The sequence below is a fragment of the Bidens hawaiensis genome, unplaced genomic scaffold, assembly GCF_021521415.1.
Source record: "Bidens hawaiensis isolate Kalapana, Puna unplaced genomic scaffold, B.hawaiensis_p1.1 tig00025376_1, whole genome shotgun sequence".
Lineage (NCBI taxonomy): Eukaryota > Viridiplantae > Streptophyta > Magnoliopsida > Asterales > Asteraceae > Bidens > Bidens hawaiensis.
Window position 1 is genome coordinate 1 of NW_027494050.1, and position 17,972 is coordinate 17,972.

The 17,972-nt window shown below is 32.2% G+C and overlaps 2 protein-coding genes and 1 non-coding gene across 4 annotated transcripts; 1 reads left to right on the forward strand and 2 right to left on the reverse strand.

Moving 5' to 3' along the window:
• Nucleotides 1-1,609: 1,609 nt before the first annotated feature.
• TRNAG-CCC (transfer RNA glycine (anticodon CCC)) lies at nt 1,610-1,680 on the reverse strand. Its single transcript has one exon. It is a non-coding gene; the product is annotated as a tRNA-Gly (tRNA).
• Nucleotides 1,681-2,616: 936 nt separating this feature from the next.
• Nucleotides 2,617-8,792, forward strand: LOC143571438 (LEC14B protein-like). Of its 2 annotated transcripts, none has more exons than XM_077056866.1 (10): nt 2,617-2,646; nt 4,610-5,136; nt 5,310-5,429; nt 5,554-5,631; nt 6,245-6,421; nt 6,743-6,820; nt 6,984-7,159; nt 7,647-7,805; nt 8,005-8,065; nt 8,601-8,792. In XM_077056866.1, exons 2-10 carry the CDS (start codon nt 4,708-4,710, stop codon nt 8,790-8,792), a joined length of 1,470 nt encoding a protein of 489 aa, XP_076912981.1. In that variant the 5' UTR covers nt 2,617-2,646; nt 4,610-4,707. The 2 variants fall into 2 exon arrangements, with proteins under 2 accessions (XP_076912981.1, XP_076912980.1); XM_077056865.1 differs by lacking the exon at nt 2,617-2,646 and adding an exon at nt 2,651-2,769.
• A 6,613-nt stretch (nt 8,793-15,405) lies between these two features.
• On the reverse strand, nt 15,406-16,684 carry LOC143571428 (uncharacterized). The gene has a single exon (XM_077056857.1). The coding sequence runs from the start codon at nt 16,627-16,629 to the stop codon at nt 15,415-15,417; it is 1,215 nt and encodes a 404-aa protein (XP_076912972.1). The 5' UTR covers nt 16,630-16,684; the 3' UTR covers nt 15,406-15,414.
• Nucleotides 16,685-17,972: the final 1,288 nt, after the last annotated feature.

Sequence of the window (17,972 nt, forward strand, 5' to 3'; positions counted from 1 at the left end):
TCCATATATGTTAATTCGATAAAAAAGTATCTCATAACTTAGATTATCTATCTATTTATTTATATTACTATTAAAAGACTAAAATAATTAAAATGAGACGTCACTTGTCATACAATCAAATATCAAGTTCGCATTTCTTTTATCATGCGAGTTCTAAATTTGACAATAAATGATCTATCGGTTCCAATCTATAACCTTTTAATCTTACACATTTTTTTAAAACGGCTATATATTATAAACAAAGCCCGAAAGGGAATACCCAAACCTAGGACCAACCCAACCGAACCAACGACAAATATGATTACAAAGAGGAAATAGACATAATTACAACAAAAAAGGGATAGAGGGTCTAGTTTTTAACCATAGACGCGCCTCCTCCTTAATTAACCCTGATACTACGACATCACAAAGCCGCTTGTTAAAAATGACCTAATTTCTGCATTTCCAAATGGTTCATATCATAATCAAGAAGATTGCTTGATCAAATAATTTTCCTTTTCTCCTTGTTATCTTAACTCGTATGTTTTATTTTATTCTATTTATACTTAAAGAAACTTATACAAATTACATATATTTTTTAAACTTTACTGTATATATATAATGGGTTTGGATCAAATACAAATGAAATTAACGTGCTAAACATGAGAATCAAGTAGAGTAATTATATATACAAGTAGAGTAATTATGTAATTACTCTATAATAATTACTCTATGTAATTATGTAATTACATAATTACTCTACTTGTATATATAATTACTCTACTTGATTCTCACGTTTAGCACGTTAATTTTATTTGTATGTTAACTTTCCTCTATATATAATTAGGTGTTAAAAATAGTATATAATTTACACATCATCAAAGATGTACGTGTAATTAGTTCTAATTCAGTGTTGAAATATTTTACCTATGGCATGTAATATCACTAATAAGCATTATCATGCATTTATAAACTGTACTGTGCGTTCTAGAGGTTTATACGGGTCGAACGTAATACATATATAGGAAAACTTGATCCAAACTCGAATATGACATGGGTTTGTACGAATCAAGGAGAAATCGAGACCTTTTTAAAAAGATACCACACATAACCAAATCAGTTTACGTTATAAGTTATAACATAAAGCACGTTTTCTAAAACTTAAAATTAGATGGGTTAGCTGCTCACAAGTTAATTGGATCGTTTATGTTTCTAATAAATAATAATAACGTCGTTTAAAAAATTCATGATATTTGTACCCAGAGGTGGGCAAATAAACCAGTTAACTAAACCGAAACCGAACCAGTTTGAAATCGGTTTATGTAGAAACCGGTTTGGAACCAATTGAAACCGTAGGTTCGGAATCAGTTTGTAATTTTCTCCACCAAAGCCGTTCCAAACCTGTTAACCCAACCAAAACCGATCGTAACCAGGTCAAGAAAGCAGTTTCAAACCGAACCGAAAAGATCATAAACCGGTTTGCATTATGTTGACCAAACAAAACCGGTTTCAATCCATACTGGTTTTGAGTTTTAAACCGGCTTGTGCATCTTTGTTTTTTTTCACTGCAAAATGTCAAGAATTAAGTGATGAAGCATAATGAAATAATAAGCAGTTGCAAAATATTAAATGCGCATCCGGGGAATCGAACCCCGGTCAGTACCGTGGGAGGGTACTATGATACCACTACACTAGATGCGCTTTTGGTTTATGTGCAAATTAGTAAGTTTATAAACGGGGCAGTTGTACATTGGAAAAGTAATTTTGTTGTTGTTGGTTGTTTCATTATAGGCAACTGATACATAATTCATAGGTATATACTACGAAATCATTAAGTAAAAACTGATCAACATTAAAAAGGATTAGGCATGTAAATGAAATAAACCTTTTGTGAATTATTCATAAACTGTTCGATGGGTGATTCGTTTATTTAATAAATGAAAGAACATGAACAAGGTATTTGTGTTCGTTTAATTAAACGAATAAACATGGACACATGTTTCATTCGTTAATTTTATGTTCGTGAGCGCTCGTTTATGTTCCTTTATCTATGTTCATTGATGTTCGTTTATTTATGTTCGTACACATATAAATAGAAAATAATTAAATATTATCTTGAAGGGTCATCTACTTAGTAGTTTCATATTTGTTCATTTCAGTGTGTTCATTTATATTTGTTTATATAGTTTGCACGTTTGCTTATCTTTGTTCACTTATGTTCGTGAACTGTTATTTAGAATTTAAACAAACGAACATAAACAAACATCTAAATAAACAAACACAAACAAGTTCATTTTTTAAATAAACGAACACATAATATTTCAATCTAGTCCCCTCAAAGGCAAGCATGTAACTAAATTCAGATAAACCACAAACAACTTTATTATTCATAAAAATAATAAAATCATCTATTTAATGGTTTCATATCTGTTTATTTCAGTGTACTCATTTGCATGCTTGTTTATTTTTGGTCAATTATGTTCATGAAATGCTTATTTAGAAGTTGGAGTACCTGGCGTTATTTAGTTGACCGTTCGAAAAAGAAAACAAACGAACACTTGATATTTCAATCTAGTCCCCTCAAAGGCGAGCATTTAATAACTGAATTCAGATAAACCACAAACAGCTTTATTATTCATCATAATAATATCCAGTGAGCTTCTTCAGGTAACCGTTCAATCACAGTTTTCATTTATAATTATCACTAACTGTTTATCACTCGATCTTCGAATTCGTTGATTTTGCGGTTACGAAGCTCCGTTTAGTTACAATTAACTGTTTATGAATCAGGTTATTGTATAATTGATGATTTAAACTTAGCTTATACTGTTTAATTCATCCGATTACGCTTCAAATTAATGTTCAATCGGAGTTGTATTATGTTTAGGCTTCGTGCTTATCATTCATTCATTTGTAGACCTAGAATAATACATGTATCGCTAATTGAATGTGATTTTATCATCGAATTCGTTGTTTTCGTCGTTACGAAGCTTCGGTTAGTTATGATTAACTGTTGTGATGTTGTTATAGCTTCTGATTGTGAAATTAGTTCGTTGAGTCAGCTTAGGTTAAGATGATTTAGATTTTAGGTTTATTGAATTCACATCGAATACAAATATTCGAGTTCGTTGTGGTTACGAAGCTTTGTGTAGTTATGATGAACTGTTATGATGTTGTTCTAGCTTCTAATTGCATAATTAGCCACTGAATCATGTGGAATTGATGATATAGACTTAATTTTTACTGTTTAATTCATTTGATTACACTTCAAATTCTGTTCAATTACAGTTTAGTTTTGTTGATGCTCATGTAATTTGATGCGGTAAGTTCATATCATAGTTTTAGGCTTCGTGTTTATCATCTATAGACCTTGAATACATATATAGCTAATTGTTTGTGATTCGGTTTTTGAATTCGTTGATTTCGTGGTTACGTGGCTTCGGTTAGTTACGAATAACTGTTATGATGTTGTTCTAGCTTCTAATTGCATAAATAACTGCTGAATCGTGTGGAATTGATGATATAGACTTAATTTTTACTGTTTATTTTTTTTTTGTTTAATTCATCCAGTTAGGCTTTAAATTCTGTTCAATCACAGTTTTCATTAGTTAACAATGATGTAATTCGTGTTTCTCGCTAATTGAATGCGATTTTATCTTCGAATTCGCTGATTTTGTGGTTTCGAAGCCTTGGTTAGTTACGATTAAGTGTTATGATATTGTTATAGCTTCTAATTGCATAATAAACCGCTGAATAATGTGGAATTGATGACTTAATTTTTGCTGTTTAATTCATCTGATTAAACTTCAAATTCTGCTCAATTACAGTTTAGTTTTGTTGATGATCATGTAATTTGTTACGGTAAGTTCATCTGGTAGATTTTAGGCTTCGTGTTTATCATTTATAGACGCAGAATACATTTATTGCTAATTGTTTGTGTTTCGATCTCCGAATTTGTTGATTTCGTGGTTATGAGGCTTCGGTTAATTATGATGAACTGTTATGATGTTGTTTCGGCTTTTAATTGCGTAATTAATCGCTTAATCGGCTTAGGTTAAGATGATTTAGAGTTTAGACTATAGGTTTATAGAATTTGCATCGAATAGTAGTGTTTTTGACTTGTAATGTTGCAGATTAAGTTGAATCCTTGAATTGTGTTATACATTTCTACAGTTGTATGAAAATATGAAATCTAGATTGAAATTTACTACAGTTTATGATAAATTTTGTATTGAATACATAATCTGTAGAAAAATTGTGTATTATTGATAAAATGTTATAGGAGTAAAATCAGGTTGATTACAAATGAAACCTAATTAAATCATATCTGATTAGCTTCTAACTTTGGTTATGATATAACAATTAGGGGTGTGCATGGTTTGGTTATAGATATATGGTGAACCGAAATCGAACCGGAAAATCGTTTTTTGAACAAATCAAAGAATTAACCGTCAGTTATTGCTTCCGTTTGGCTCGGTGTTATGGAGTCTTTACAGTTTATAATAAATCCCAACTAATATATTCTATCTAATACAATCATCTTCGAATCTGGAATTACTATCTTGGAGAGGGGGCAATTGGTATTTGAGAATTGAGATTTGAATACATGATTCAGTATATTTGTTTGCAGGGTTTGCAAGCTGAAAACCAGAGATGATATGAAAGAGCATTGTGTGATGCTTTATGCTATTCTAAGACACGAGGCATTTACAAAGCGCTTATGTCAAAATGTTCTTTAGGCCTTGGAACACTGCCATAGGTGACATGGGATATGCACTGAGTAGATTGGAAATAGATGCAGATTATTCTGATAGTGAATCATCTCCTGTTGGAGATGAAAATGACGGTCCTCGGTCTTCATCACAGATTGATTTGGATCATGAAGTTGCTCAACTAACAAAACTGAGGTCATCACCTCATGAAAGGTTGAAACGGGTTCTTGGACGAAGAGATGAGGTTACATTTTCGCCTGTGAAGATGTTAGCGAGTCGAGAAGGGAATTATTCGGGCCGAGGACGGTTTTCCGCAGCAGATCGTTGTCATATTCTAAACAAATATTTGCCTGTTAAAGGTCCGTCTATTGTTGACCAGTTGACTACCCGGGCTTATGTCTCACAGTTCTCAAATGATGGTTCTCTTTTTGTTGCTGCATTTCAGGTATTCTTGCCTCTTTGTTGTATTCTTGAAGTTATCATAATTTACACACAGATTGAAATGAGTTATGTCTGTGTTAAGCACAAGAATATTGTAGTTTATTAGGGTTAAAACTGTCTTCGATAGTAGGAGCTACTGAATGTTCTAAACTGGTAAAAGTTTATCTCATTTAACAGGGAAGTAATATTAAAGTTTATAATGCTGACATGGGGTTGAAACTTCAGAAGAATATTCTTGCTAAAAGCTTGAGATGGACGGTTACTGATACAGCCCTTTCACCAGACAAACGTTTCTTGGTGAGTTTTTATTTTCTTTCTTTAAATATAGACGTTATAGCCTATCAATTGATAATGGATTGATAAAAGCAGTTTGTTCGAATTTAGCTGTTCTTTAAGACAGCCATTATGTTGCTGCTTGCAGGTTTATGCGACTATGTCACCTATTGTCAACATTTTAAATATTGAATCTGCTGGAACAGAGTCCCATGCAAATGTAACGGTATGACTAATGAACTACATTATCTTCTGAGTAGTACTATGTGTTTACTGCAGGCATGAACTTATGTGTTATTTCTTCATGATTTTGTTTAGTTAAGGTTTCCATTCATGCCTTCTTACGTATAGTTCGTGATCACGAATGTATAAAGAGCACTTTGGGTCTGGAAAGTTATTTGAAAGAGTGTTTATAGATGGAAGACAATGGACTATTATGAGAAATAAAATAAACAGCAAGTGTTTAATTTGTCATAACCTGATTCGCTTTACTATCTGAGTAATTGTTCGGGAAAAAGAGAAAAGGAATGATAACTTTGCTTCATTTGCCTAGTTGGTTATTGCTTAAATTAATTTTCCAAACTTTTTATAGCATCTGCCCATAAGATTGTAAGCATAATTTAGTATGAAAATACGACGAAAGATTATTTCTATGCCCTGTTTGTTTCTCTTAGTTTAATTAAATTCTGGATTAATAATAGTTTTTACTGTTATATGACTTGCACCCAACACTTATAAATATGTATTTTCTCAATATTCCCAGATAAATTTAGTTTTGGTGTCTTATACTTAACTTTTTCACTCTTGATTTTTTATAATAATGATTTGGAAACTTGCAGGAGATACATGAAGGATTAGAATTTTCTGGGGATGATGAAGGGGGATATTCATTTGGAATATTTTCTGTCAAATTTTCTAACGATGGCAGAGAACTTGTAGCCGGAAGTAGTGATGATTCAATTTATGTTTATGATATTGAAGCAAACAAACTTTCCCTTCGAATTCAAGCACATACGGTAATACTATCGTTTAGTCAGTCACTACATTCTTTATCTTTATTTGTCTCTTGTACACAAGTATTGTTTCCAATTAAAACTCACATGTATCATTAACTCTTTCCATAAACCACCCTCGATGACTCTACTCATGAGGTCTTACTAAATGATTTTCTTTCACACGAATCGAATTTAAAAACAGTTAATCATCAGCTTAAATAATTGTGCACTTACAACTATAGGTGCCATAATGTAACCTGAGTCAGCATGTGTGCAAGTCAATGGGTTAAAATTGTTACATGTACTAACTTATTATGGATATTCGCTTGCTACATGATGCAGTCAGATGTAAACAGTGTGTGCTTTGCTGATGAAACCAGCCATCTAATATATTCTGGAAGTGATGATAATCTCTGTAAGGTAAATCTTTACCAGTTTTTACATCTTTGTCACTAATAAAAGATATTTTTCGCATTGGGAAATCCTTAAAACTCAGATGTGTTTTCTTAAATGGATGGAAACATTAATACTTATTTTAGGAAGACATATGGAAAGATTATTATTAAGAATTTTGAATTTTCAGGTCTGGGATCGACGTTGTTTGAGATCAAGAGGTAAGCCAGCTGGAATCCTGACAGGGCATCTAGAAGGAATTACATTTCTTGACAGCCGTAATGATGGTCGTTATTTCATTTCAAATGGGAAAGATCAGACAATTAAGCTTTGGGATATCCGAAAAATGTCCTCTAATGTCACTCGGTATGCTATATGATACTATCCTTTTATTTGTCAACACATACATTATCTTTATTATAATTTTAATTTGTATCAGAAAAAGTTCAATTAAAAATTGATTGCTATGCAATATATCTTTATAAGACTTCTCTTAAGTAGCTTTTAAATACAAGTTCGTAATTCTTGAAAGCAAAATTACCTATATACCCTTCAATAATTATCACTTAACTAATAAATATTTATGCTTCTGTCCTTTAATGTCATTTTACACTTTTCAGCTAGAAGGTTAAAATTAATTCACAACAAAATCTAGCCACTCGTTTGACTTTCGTATAAATAAACACTTAATTATCGAAAAAATGTGGGAGTAAAGATCATGACAGTTAATTGACAGGCTGATAATGATCATCTCAAAGTAGGCTTTATCTAGGCTGTTAAAGAGTTTTTCAAATTATTACATTATATATACATATAATTACAATATATAATACATTCTTTTATTCTTTTTCAGCACTCCCGCGTTTAGGAACTATGAATGGGATTATAGATGGATGGACTACCCGCTCAGGGCCCGAGATGTAAAGCATCCATGTGATCAGTCGGTTGCCACTTATAAAGGTCATTCTGTATTGCGTACACTTATACGCTGCTATTTTTCACCAGAATACAGGTAATTATACTAAGTTTTTTAGTTATACAGATCATGTGTTAAATAACTGGAAAACATATGTTATTACAATAAAATAATAATAATAATAATAATAATAATAAAATAATAATAATAATAATAATAATAATAATAATAAAGTTTTGCTATGTTGATAAATGATAATGAACCTTAACAGATTGTTTGTTTATTATTTTTGCAGCACTGGCCAGAAGTATATTTATACTGGATCTCATGATTATTGTGTTTATGTTTATGATTTGGTACGTATCACGCTCCTAAAACCGCAAAAAAATAAAATAAATAAAATCATTATATTGCATCAATTGCCTTAAAAAAGTAATAAAAATAATCAGATATTTAATTTAAAAAAAAGCAACAGTTTAGTACATTGGTAACTTTTGAACGGTGTTGCACGTTCAACCTGTTTCAGTTGTGGTTAATTTTCTAGATTTGACCCGTTACCAATAAAAACAACACGAATGGACCGTTTACGTGATAAGGCCATGTGTAATGGGCGATTAAATGGGGCGATTTTGAGAAGGAACACCGCCCCCCTAGGCGATAGGGGGGGGATTGTTTTTTGTCGCCAACAAACCTTTAAAGAATATTATTATTATTATATTGTGTTGTGTGTGGTATATATATACATGTATATATATTTTGTGCTACAACACCACTACACCCCTAAAACAAAAACCCACCCTTTGCTGGCTCGGCGCCACATGGCACAAATCGCCTCATTTTGTAGCCCCTCCACTACACATAGTCTAACGGGTTTGTTTTAACTGTTTTCAGGTGAGTGGGGCCCAGGTTGCAAGACTTGTGCATCATAAATCAACGGTTAGAGACTGCAGTTGGCATCCTTATTATCCGACACTCGTTAGTTCTTCATTTGATGGAGATATTGCAAAATGGGAATTTCCTGGGAACGGAGAGAATCCGATTCCGGTGCATAATAGTAGGTCCCACAGAAGGCATATTGATTAAAAAAGCTGTAAAATATTATCTGTAAGTTGTTTTTCTCACTCAAGTAAAATAAATTTACAGATAAATTGTTGTCCATATACACCAATCTTTGTAATTTGTTTCATTATATTCTCTAAAGAAGATTGTATATAAACTTTATGTTGTGAGTTCTCTCTTCACAGGTGTAACGAGCCGAGCTGCTCGCGAGCTACTCGAGATCGGCTCGTTAAAAAGCTCGATCGAGCCGAGCTTAATCGAGCCTGAGCCCGAGCTTGAGCTTAAAAGTAAGCTCGTTTGCTAAACGAGCCAGAGCCAGAGCCCGAGCTTCACTTATCGAGCTCGAGCCGGCTCGCGAGCCTAAACGAGTCTGTCATTTATATAATTTTTTGAAATATATATTTAATAATTATTAATTAATATGTCTAATGTTATGAAAAAATAAATATAAATAACTAAATAATATATATTATTTTATACATAAAATTGTAATAGAAAAAACTATACATGTTCGCGTGTGTATGCATTATAGGCAGTGTTGCAAAAATCCCGACTAGTCAACGATTAATCCCCGATTAATCGCTAGTCCCCACTTTACTGATTAATTTTGGGCTAGTCGGCCAATTAATCGGTCAATGGTCAAATCCGGCCAAAATCGGCGGTTTCCGGTCAAATCCGGCCAAAATCGGCGGTTTCCGGCAAGATTCCGACCAAAATCAGCGGTTTTCGGCGAGATTCCGACCAAAATCAGTGGTTCCGCGTGAGACTTTAACAAAAACTAGCGGATTCAAGCGAGATTCCAGCCAAAATATGTGTTGTGTATGTATAAAACTGGAAATTACATATAAAAATGTGTGCGTGTAAGCATAAAACTGAAAATTATGCATTAAAGTCCGATCCGATTAATCTCGACTAATCCCGATTAATCGCTAGTCCCCACCCCACCGCCCGACTAGCGACTTGCGATTTTTGCAACACTGATTATATGTTGAGCTCAATGCGAATTCAGTTTTAAGTAGAGAACCTCGGAAACTACAAGCATCAACATTGGCAAAAATTTGTGCAGTTATGTTAAATACCTTAAAAGATGTAATATATGCGGTATGGTCTCATACGAGCTACACCATTAATCTTACACATATGTATGCGTATGGATATACGCATGCGTTATGTACGTATGAGAGTACGAGTATATTCGATGGGCCGTGACGCCCACGCTTAAAAACGCACCCTTTCATTAAGCAACACTCACTTTCTCCCAATACACCTGTTTAAGTATGTATGTTTGAATCATCGATCAATGAAAGAAAACGATTGAATTCCCATGAATCCTCGCCTTGACAACCATTTGTGTACACTAGGTATGTAAACGAGTCAGGCCGCTCGAGAGAAACTTGATATCTAATTGAAAAGAAGCTTGAAATGAACCGAGCCTTATCACGCTTGAGCCGAGTCTGAGCCTACGAAAAACTCGTTTAGTTATCGAGCCTGAGCTCGAGCCTTGTATTGGAAGATCGTTAAGGCTCTTGTTAGTGTATTTTCTAGTTTTTAACTATTTTGGACTTCTATGTATTAATTTCACATAGCGTAACCGAGCTCGAGCCAAGCTTTGGCTCGTTAAGGTTTTCTCTAAATTATAAAAAACGGTAAAATACATATTATATTAATTGATAAATAATAAACAAGCCGAGACGAGCTCGAGCTTTAGGAAAAGAACTCGAAAAGAACCAAGCTCGATCAAGACGAAACGAGCTAAGCTCGAGCCTAGACCCCTAATGAATTAACAAGTTCTTGTATATACTGTACACTTTGTCACCCCTAGCTTTTAATATTATACTGTATGATATAGTATATATTTTTATGTTTAAATTTACACATGTTTTCAACTGTAGCAGTTGAGGTGCCACTATATTCAAACCTTGCAAGTATATTATTATAAGCTGAAAAAAGAACCCCTCGTGGCCTCATTCCACATACATTAATAATGTATTTTTGAGAATCTAAATAAAATTAAATTAAAAAAAAATCATTAAAATAAGAACAAGAACCCCATAAAAAAACTGAAGTGAAAGACAACGAAAATCTGACTAAACCGAGTTGTTCAAGTTGAACAAACTAGCTTCAAGTTTGGTAGATTCTGAGTATATGAGTAATATTGGTCGAGTTCAAGAAACCTGCCTTGGCCGTCTAGACCGATTTTTACAACCCGTCTTATAACAAATAGATTATGTTTGTATATGAACTTAGAGGGTGTTTCGAGACTGTTTACTAAAAATGTTCATCTGATTATGATTATTGTGATTTAGACAAAAGAATATTAATAAAATAGTTTTTAAAATTGAAAAGAAGGGGATGATTCATGTACATTTTTATCTTAACATGAGAACATAAGAAATAATACTAATTTATAAAAAACGAGAACGTAAGAAACAATACCAATCTACATAAACAGTTATTTATAATAACAAAGAACAAAACCTAAATATTACAACAAAAGAATCAAAATCAAGAACAAGATAATAATAAATACCGGCAAAAGAAAAAACATCTAATAATAACAAAATATAAATCAGCAAATACTTATAACGTCTCATAATAGAAAATTAGCAAATACGAACAAAAAAATAACAGCAAACACCTACAAAAATAAACCTAATGATAACATCAAATTGGTTTCTACTGTTTTTATGTTAAAATGTATTTGTTCATGTTTCCTAAAAAGAACGTCATTCTATTTGTGTATTCATTATAAAACTAATTTTAAGTAGAAAACTATAGGAGACGATAATACATTTGTAGATAGTGTTAAATATAAACTGAACATAAAAGAGAGGTGTAAATGGTTCCATTAGTGTTTTATGTATAGCAAAACTTACATGAATTTTAAGTCTTTACAATATTCTGTATGTATTAACCCAACTCTATCTATATTACAACATAAAAGTTAGTTTTTGTCCATAGACATGGTTATAAAAACCATTTAATAATCAAAATGCTTGGTGAAAAGGTTAGAATAATATTCAAAGTTGGTACAGAAATACAGTCGTACAAAGTTGTCATGGATTGGACCAATATTGGGGCCCAAATTCTATATTTTATGGCCCATGTATTCGAATACTCATTTTTCTTTAATTTTTAGGGAATTATTTATAAAATTATTATTTTTATGTAAACCATAATTATTAAATTAAGAATTTTTGTGTACTTAATTTATTAAGATTTTACGGAAAAATTTATCGTAGACAGAATGTATATAAGGGACCTTTGTAGTTTCATCATTCGGTCATTCCATTATCACGAAAGTTATGAAGTAATATTATGCTTTTCAACAGATGTTACAAGGTCGATGTGACACATTTAGAAAAAAAAAACCAATATCAAGTAAGAGCCTGGTAAATGGCGTATGAAAAATAATAATAAGTTAGGATATGTGAGAATCGTATCAACGTATGTATATTTTGTTTTAGCTGTGATATGTAATTGTTATAAAAGTTTATATAAGTGCTTATATCACTATCTTTTTAAATTCTAACTAATATAATGTCTATTAAAGATGTACCCTTATATTACAATGTTCTTAAGTTTCCTATTTAATACTATCAGTTTTGTATTTATTATTAATTAATTCAAAAAAAACAATATTTTATTCAAACATAGTAGATGAAACTTGAAACTAGCCACTATATTCAAACCATGCAAGTATACTAAACTGAAATATAAACCCCTCGTGGCCTCGTTCTATGTACATTATTTTATTTTTGAAAACTTAAATAAGTTTAAATTAAAAAAAAAATCAATAAAAAAAGAGAGCAGGTACACATAAAAAATTAAAATAAGTTTTACTCAAACCCGAGTTTTCCAAGTTGTACACTTGTACGTCTGAACACATCGGACGTGTTAATCTACATGCAAAAACGACTAAAAATTAATAAGATTTGTTTGATCGATTTTTAGTTATTATCGATGATAAAAAAAATATATAAGAAAACTTCTAATGTATTTATTGTTTTACACGTACAGTCTTAAAATCATAAACTATGTTCGGTAACTTAGGAATTATAATGTGTATGAGATTTGTTATAAAAAATGCTTATGTTTGTTGTGTTTTGAAAGAATAATAATTTAGTGGTATCTCCATAGTAGTCCATACAATAAATAAATATTCGAGTTTAGTAAGCAATCCTGAACATCCCTTAAAAACACATTTTTTAAGACGACGGCCAGACTACGTTGTTTTACCTGGACCTACGCTGACTTCAGAATTTGATTTGACGTTCCTTGGAAAACCATATCGTTGGTTGCCAGTTGACAGTCATTGTGTCGTCACATACATTGTTATTTCAAGCTTTAGAATACTGTCTATAACTGATAAGTTATAAAATAAAATTGCATACTACAAAAGTAACATAAATTAATCGTCACAAATTGATCAAGAAGCCAAAGTAGAAACGATTAATGTTTATGAACTAAACAAGGACATAAAGTACTCTATAAATATATGTATATTTATCTCCATATAGAAGAGAACATGCTTTTAAATATCGTACAAAAATGGTTAGTTATTAAACGCTTTTTAATTTGCATTTATACGGTTACCACGCAATTTATAATTATTTAAGGAACATTTAAAAGAGCGATAACAAATATTTTTGTTGTTACAATCCCTATAACTAGATCATGACAAACAGTGACAGATTCTGAAATTCTTTATCAGTGACAATCATAAGTTCTCTTCTCTACTGACTAGAAAATCCAAATTATTATTTTTTAAGTCCAAAAATTCTCGTGACTAGAGGTCAGCAGAGGTTCTTGACTTCCTCTAGTTCTAGCCTTGATGACGAACCCTAGTTTGCGTTAACTTGAGAAGTTAATTGGTTAGATATTTACGTCATGCGCATACAAGTTCAAGTTCAAATTTTCAAGCCAATCTAACCAAATTTACACATGCGACAGAGAAGATGTTTACTTTAAAAACTAGCTAGTTTTATTTATACATAGCAGAGGGGAGAGATCTATGCATAACACTTGATATTGTGAGAACGCATAAACGTAGTAAAACAAATCACCTAATTTACCTGATTCTATTCTTTTAAATGATAGTGTTTAATTGTCTCTTCAAAAGTTAAAAAAGAATAAAGGAAGAAAACCATGAACTCCGTTTCCGTATAATGTACACACTATAAGTACGTACAAATTATATTATCTATGCGTACGTAGGTAAACAATTAAAAAATAAGAAAAAGCATATGAATAAACTTGTTTGTTGTTATTTTAAAATTTTAATATACATAAACATACAATATGTATGAAAAAACACAAAATTTAAAAAATAGAAAGTATTAATAAAACATTAAACAAATTAGGATTTTCTTTCTATTCTTTTAAACAAACATATTAAATATTGATATAAAACCATTGCAAATTTAGCCCAAAAATAATGTCAGATATAAACAAAAATATCAAAACAAAGGAAAAACAACAAAACAAACAGCACACAACGCACATACATATAATCATACAATGTTTCATGATACCTACTCGCACATGGTTTACTCCACAAAAATCTATGTTTTATTTTAACATGTTTTCAGTTGAAAATAGGATATTGTTGTTAAAAAGAAAGTGATTACAAAAATCATTTTTTGGCATATTTGTATAATACTACTATAATTGTATATGTAAGTCATGTTAATGTTACTTAGGTTTTTTACTCTCCACATCATTAAAAAGATCATTTCTAGCATATTAATATAATAATTATATACATACACGCTTATTATTTTATATATTTCAAGGTGACCAGCTTTCAACGTTTTCTTTCTTTCTTTTTAAACGACTACAAGACTGTCTCTGAGAATCGTGAAAAATTTTGAACTGAAGACGAAAACAATTTTTGGTTTTGAATTAGTTGATTAATTGAGTTTAAATATTAAGAAAATATACTTTTTTTTCCAAAAAATATATAAAACTAAAAAAATAAAAAATTCGGACATACTGGGGTTTCGGGCCAAGGTCGGTCAACCACCTGGCCCTGAACGATTAAATGTTACAAAATACAATGATTGAACCCTTAACATCCTATTTTACACTAAGCTTTCATGGCTTTAAAATATGAGTATGAAATGACATATTTTTTTCTTTTTTTTCTATGGTAGTAAATGAATGTTGCTAAAAATAATTATTTCTTGATGTTTGTTAATTCTACCATTGATTTCTACATGTTATTGTTCTTGAAACTACATTATCAACCATAGCTTCTTCATAGAAAAATATATATTTATTAACATGACTAATCACAAACAATAAAGATAAAAACAACCATCAACAGTATGTAACATATATGAACCGGAATGGTTAAAACGTCACGTCAACAACAAACATACACGATTACACACTCACTAGTAATGCACTTAGAAAACTTACAACTCCAAAAGTTTAAAAGTTATAAGACAAAACAAATACGTTAAAATGTTAAATCATCAAAATGGAAGAAATTTCTTTAAGCTTTAAGTTATTTGATCAAATTATACAATAATATATCATATCGGTATGTGTTATATAACTTAACTAATACAATATATGATATATTATCATATTATAATATTATTTATAAGACAATAAAAAAATCTATGAGTAATTTCCACTTTTACCCTTTCAACTTTACGCACTGTGATGTGGGCCGGGTCTTCTGTGTCCCGGCTTCAACAGGACACTCGGTCTGAACCGGTGGCACAACACAGTTATACTGCAAACACAACGTACTACTCATCGGTATCACTGCGGTGGGGTCTACCGGCACCGCGGTCAAAAAGTTATGTTGCAAATACAACAACTTCACGGTTCCATCCATCAACCGGTCCATCAATGCCCTCGGGACCGAACCCGTGAACCGGTTATTATTAAGGTAAAGATTTTGTACGGTCGAGAACAAAGGCGACACTTCTCCGTATAACATGTTGTGACTAAGATCAACGGTTTGGATCGCGACCTCGTTATTTGGTTGAACCGGCCCCAAAAATAGGTTCCGTTGGAGTTGGAGGCTTGTGATCGGGAAACCGAAAACCGAACCGGGGATTGGACCGGTGAACAAATTAAAGCTTAAATCCAAATAATTCAACCGGGTTAGTTGCGGTAGTAAATAATCTACCCAACCCGAAAACCGGTTCCATGAGAGAGAAAGATATTGTACCGAGTTAGGTAAGAAACCGGGTGGTATTGAACCGGTTAAGTTATTATGTTTAAGGTCCAACCGGGTTAGGGTTTGAGAGCTAAAAACCGGTATTGAACCGGATAACCGGTTATGACATATAACGACGTTAGTTAACGCCGGTAAGCTTCCGACGGCCCACGGGATATTTCCGGTGAGCCGATTATAGCTCAAATCGAGCGTTCGTAGCTCGGCGAGCGCCCCGACCGCTGCCGGAATTTCACCGGAGATAAAATTCCGGTTGACGGCAAAAAACCGGAGCTGTTTCAGCTCCGATACCGTCCTCGGGATATCGCCCATGATCCGCCCGGGGACGACGGTGAATTCGACGAGTTTTGTTAATTTTCCAATGGAGGGATCCAGCCTGCCAGCAAGCCCAGGCATGCTGGCACGTGGGTCCCCCAGGTTTAGAGTAACCACTCTTTCGCTGTCGTTTTCTGTGATACAGAAAATGCCAGCGAAATTGCAGGGATTTGAAGTGAAATCCCAGGACGAAAGGTATGTTGAACCGGGCATGTCTTGGAGTGATTTCTTGATGGATTGTAATGCTAGGAATTCAACAGGATGTAGCATTGAATATGAAGGTTGAATTTGATGAAGAGTAATAATAATATTAGTAATAATAAGTACTATCAATATATTGTTGAGCTTCATTATATAAAATTGGAACAAAGACCAAAAGAATAAGAAAGAATATACAGAAAGAAGAAGATGATAGTAACTTTGTGGAAATGAAGCCATAAACTTATTTTGTGATGTGTATGTGTGTCTCTTCTATTTTATGATGGAAATTATTTATTATTAAATATTTTTTTCTTTTTTATTTTTGTGTAGTGAGATTAGGTTCGGAAGCCTAGGTGGGAGGTTCGTGTTTGTTTGTTTTTGCCATGTCAGTTTGTTTGATGGCACCAAAATATAATTATTCTAATATGAAAAATTTTGGAAAAATAAATAATCTCATATTTTTTGTATTGGACGATAAAAATCTTAATTTTTTAAAATTTTAGGCAATGGTCGAACATTTCTACTATTTTTCTTTCAATGGATATCCGTTAAAAAACACTAACGCCGTTAAGTTTTTTTTATGAATTTCAAACCGATGTTTTAGGGCTTTTGATCGAAGGAAGGGTCGACTGATTTAATACTTATCTCGAAACGGTGATCAAAACGACAAAATAATGTTTCAATTCAGGTGTTTTAATTTCCAATTAACATTAACAAGCCATTTGAATCATTGTTTCGAGATAAGTTTTATATCAGTCGACTTGTATCTTTCCTTCGATCAAATGCCCTAAAAACCCGGTTTTAAGTTCGGTAAATATTTTTTAACGGAGGTCCATTGAGAAAAAAATAGTCGGAAGGTTGGACCGTTGGCAGTAATTTTTAAGTGTAAGATTATTATCGTAAATACACACAATATTAAATTATTTATTTTCAATTTTTTTATAAATTTGAGTAAAATAAAATAAACAAACACATTAATGATGAGAATAAAAATAGTATGTATGTAAAGAAACGCTTGGTATAAATTAAGTAAAAGATATCTTCAACACGTGTATTGATTGAAGAAAAGATTGAAAGCAAGTAATGATGGATATCTTTGTTTTTTACTTCAACTAACGGTTATTGGTCATATCTTTCATTGTTGAATATCCAACACATGTTTTTGGAGAGACATCCACGTCTATTGACTGTTTTTTGGAATAGTAAAGGTACGGACATTCGGGATTACTTTTGCAAATTGTTTTAAACGAAACTCGAACCTCAACCTCTAGGGCCGTAAACGGATCGAACAAAATCGGAAGAGATATTGTTTGTGTTTGTCCATTAAGTTTTTGTTGGACAAACGGGCGGTTCACGAACACTCTATCAAACAAAAATTTGTGCATGTGTCTTTCCATTAAGGAATTAAGTTTGTCCGTGTCCGTTTAATATTGTAAACGGACACTAACGGACCTTAATGGACACTAATTAACAAATGAACATTGACAGACACT